This window comes from Tasmannia lanceolata, unplaced genomic scaffold (assembly GCF_043159265.1).
Source record: "Tasmannia lanceolata isolate RefF3 unplaced genomic scaffold, GAP_Taslan_0.1 ptg000020l, whole genome shotgun sequence".
NCBI lineage: Eukaryota > Viridiplantae > Streptophyta > Magnoliopsida > Canellales > Winteraceae > Tasmannia > Tasmannia lanceolata.
In genome coordinates this window covers 118,821-122,824 of record NW_027518697.1, presented here as the reverse complement: position 1 = coordinate 122,824, position 4,004 = coordinate 118,821, and the positions used below count along the sequence as shown (strand labels likewise).

Genomic DNA, 4,004 nt, shown 5'->3' with positions numbered 1-4,004 from the left:
TCTTATGATAAGAATAGAAATAGCCAAATAAAGATTATCCTAATCTAAATAGATATCCTAAGCTAACATAACTACTAAATAAATCAGATCTGGTACGATCTCCTATTATTCACTAAAATATCTAATTAATTTGTTCCACTCTAAGTGGGAACCATCTAGGCACCTAACACTCTCTTGTCTTGTTCGTCCCGCATACTTCGTCCAAATGACGAATGCAAACCCCTCTCTCTCCTGATTCGTCCCACATGCTTCGCACAATTTTTTTTCCAATAGATCTTTTCAAGCTACTCTTGGTATGGATGTAGCAGAAAGATCCTTTCAGAATTTTTTATTTTTTTTCTGATTTCATCTTCCAATGATGAAACCACTCTCTTACCTGCCTTTGATTGTAGTCGTGAATTCCAATGCCCAACCAAACACTAGAATTGGAATTAAGATTCCCTTTGCCGTTGGAATCGGTATCGGAATGGAATGTGATACCGACTCCGATTTCTCATTCCCAAATCCAAACGCACCCTTGAAGTTGATCAAATTGAATCCCGTGTGACACTGTTTATGGAAGAGCTTGAAGTTATCTCTTTAGTCGGCCTTACCACTATAGAAGTTAAGCGGCTGACTTCTAAGGCGAGTTTCCCCTAAAGCAAAAGACACATAAAAAGTAAGTTATTTTTTTTTTTAAGAGAACTTATATGATGCCGACCGTCAGGTTATAAAGGGCGGAGAGAGAAAACCATCTCTCCCTTGATTTTTAATCCAAGAGAAAGCCCTTTTTCTGACTTTTCCTTGGTTAAAAAACCAAGACAGCAGGTTTTGTCTGTACCCACCCTTTACATTCTCAAGGTCGGGCATCATATAATTTCTACTTTTTTAATTAGTTAAACAGTAAGTTTCCTTTCATGAGCACTGCCAGGAGAACGGGCACCAATTATCGGGCCATGTCCACTAAAAGACAAATGGAGGGAGCTCAAATCCCCGTAAAAGCAATAAATAGACATTAAAAGGGTCAAATCAACGGTCATTTTAGTCCCGTTTTTATCCTCCAAACGGAATTCTGTTTTCAAAGTGTTTTCCTTCCAACCTTTATTTCATTGCACATAATAAGTTTCAATAACTTAGCTTTTCTTAACCTGTAACCTGTGACCCTTTTCTTGCTGTCAAGAAGAGATACCACTAAGTTTCTTAATGTCTTTTTTTGTGTGAGCGCTAGCATGCAAAGGTAATATGTAAATCATCTTAATATTTTCATGAATCTATCGTGATGTGGATGTGCCCACATGTCGAGTACTTTCTCATAACTACTGTACTTGTGATGTTAAGACCTTCTCTGAGTACCATTCCTTTGAACTATTTAGGCCTCCTAACTTGATGGATCTTCTTTCAACACCCATAAATGAATGAGTGTAAAAAGGTACGATTAGGCACCCGTGAATCAACAACCATTCATTTCTTGCCGAGCGGTTTTTAAGATGAGTTGAAAATAGTAGACTTTCTGAAATATCAGTTACAAGTTGATGGAAACCCATTTAAGAAGGCAGAGGGATTATGATTTATTCATTTCCAGACAATAAATTTCTTAGCTGCCACAAGTGAGAAACCAAAATGAAACTGAAATTTTACTCCCGGTGGAAATGTACAGTTACTTAAAAAACGCGTCTTGGCCGTCCACATGTGAAACCTTAAATGTGTGGCATTTAAAGAGAGGAAAGAGTAGATGCATGCTAACCTGCGCATGTGAGGGTGTTGTAGTAACATTAATCCTACTCACCCTATCTAATTTCAATAAATTGGAAAACTATTTCTGGATTCAACAAGGGAGACCACTTAGATAATCTATCTATATGTACCGTATGTGTACACAGCTCACAACATCCCCAAAGCAATCTGAAGTAGTTTTCCTCTGTTAAAATTTAAAAAATGGACAAAATTACCCACATCTCAAATCCTATGGTTTTACGTACGTATCTTCTCCTAGGTTTACAAACAAAATTACCCACCCACAAAACCGCACTCTCAAAGTAATTGAAGAAACCAACTGAATAGACCCTCAGCTGGGTTGCTTAAAATTCACAAAGAAAAGCAAAGAAAAGGAAAGGAAACGTGTTTTGTTTAAGCATAGGATTTGAGAACCGCACCACAAAAGGTACAGATTATAGCTCGCCAACATCGCCAGTAGACGGGAACGTAACAGAACCTGGTCTTGGTTTCCATGTCGGCGACACTCGCTCCGCCTCCGCACCGGGAGCATATTCCCGCCGCCGGTTTGCTGCATTTCATTTTCCGCTTCTGATCCACCAAAAAGCAGAAGAAAACCATGCCTCTGTTTGTTTTGACACACATTAGATAGTGTTATTTATATAGAGGGTGGGGGCGTTAAAGATCGAGCAGCTCTTCTTTGAATCCGACGGTATGGCGTATGACACGTGGTGAGATTTTAGACGGAGATCCTTGCTCTCATGCTGCATATACGCGTTATTTAATACCTCGAGTTGAGTAGATATCCTGATGGTTGACTGAAAAAACGTTTTAACTTTTTACCGGCAATCTTTTTCGTACACGTGGCAAACGGAAGGTACCAGACAGTCAACGTCCGGATCGGATTTAATTTGGGTCCCGCACGGTCATATTTACATTACATGGAGTGGAGTGAAGTGGAGTGGGGAATGGTAAATGCAGGGCTCTCTTTCAATTCAAGATCCCCCAATACATCTCAAAGCCAGCTCATTGCTGCGGTGCCACAGGCATCATCTCGGTGACTCGGTCTTGGGTGCCCTTTCTATTTTATTCCCTTTTAAACAAAATCAAGCGAGGTAGCCCAGGGAAGAAAAAGGGTCGAATATATATCTCTTCCCTATCCTTAAAAAGAAAAAAAAAGAAAAAAAAAAAAAAAAAAGTTACTGCTAGTAGCAGAAGCTCATGAAAACGTTGACCTGGGTCCATCCTATGATAGTACTGAATCCTTCATCTAATGGCTTTCAGTCCGTCACCATGCAGATGATATGAAATAAATCCCTCATTGTAAAAATAATAATAACAAATAATAAATCAATCGTCATTTCAGTCCCTAAATAGAGCCCACAAAATGAAGGGGCTGATCTCATATCATGGGAGTGGGCTGGGATATTCTTTACCTGCAATTCTCACTTTATCATCCTTCACTGATGAAAGGGATTTGCTAGACAATTTTTGCATGAGAGAGAGCATGCACCTCAAAATGAATAACACAAAATCTGCTAAAATGTGAGCCTGTATGGTTGCTCTCTCCCGCAAAAGTGAACCGCTAAATTGCCTACCAAATCTCTTTGTGAGAAACTTAATGAGGATTGAGGACTCAATCCACCTAATGTGTCCCACTATGGATATGGCTCCACTTCTCATCCATAAGTGACCCCATAATCGCGATGGATCAACAGATCATCAATTCTCAGCAATTAATCATACTCATTCCCCTTCAATGAATTATCTAAGGTGGATCGACCCCTTCTTGTACTGTAGCTTGTTAGTGTATCTTCAAAATAAAAGTATATTTTGAAAAGGTTTTAAAAAACGAAAGTGCAATTTGTTTGGAAAAGTGGGTGCTTTAAACAAAAGGTGTAAAAGTGATCTGGGATAATACTCCCACATTTGAAACTCACAGAGTTGAAGAAGGTAAGCTTTACCCACTTCTCTCTACTGCTTTGTTGGACTAAGGGTTTTAGCCATAGGTGGACCCACGGGATGCAATGCAGTCCGTGCACGCGTGGTGTGGGTTGTAGGGCGCTTTTTGGCGCACTTTGATCGTTGCCAAGAACAATTCTAGTGCTTAAATTTTCCAGATTCGATCTGGGCCTTCCAATCAAGATCGGTGTAATCCGAGGCGATTGGTTGGATTGAGCATGGGATCGGTCACTTAGGGTGGTTGATTGGACTATTGGATCGGTCAGGAGATCCCTCCTACCGCAGGGACGATGCCACTTGAAAGGAAAGGGGGACAATTGCCCCCCCTTAATTTTTTGGAAGAAAAAAAA

At 40.0% G+C, this 4,004-nt stretch overlaps 1 protein-coding gene across 1 annotated transcript; it reads right to left on the bottom strand.

Annotated features, from left to right (window-relative positions):
- Nucleotides 1-1,589: 1,589 nt before the first annotated feature.
- On the bottom strand, nucleotides 1,590-2,723 carry LOC143855085 (uncharacterized). Its single transcript, XM_077365249.1, has one exon. It carries the CDS (start codon nucleotides 2,335-2,337, stop codon nucleotides 2,107-2,109), a length of 231 nt encoding a protein of 76 aa, XP_077221364.1. The 5' UTR covers nucleotides 2,338-2,723; the 3' UTR covers nucleotides 1,590-2,106.
- Between the last annotated feature and the right edge of the window lie 1,281 nt (nucleotides 2,724-4,004).

Bases quoted from the DNA above. Each gene is read 5' to 3' on its own strand.
- LOC143855085 (XM_077365249.1), bottom strand. From the start codon at position 2,337: ATGTGTGTCAAAACAAACAGAGGCATGGTTTTCTTCTGCTTTTTGGTG.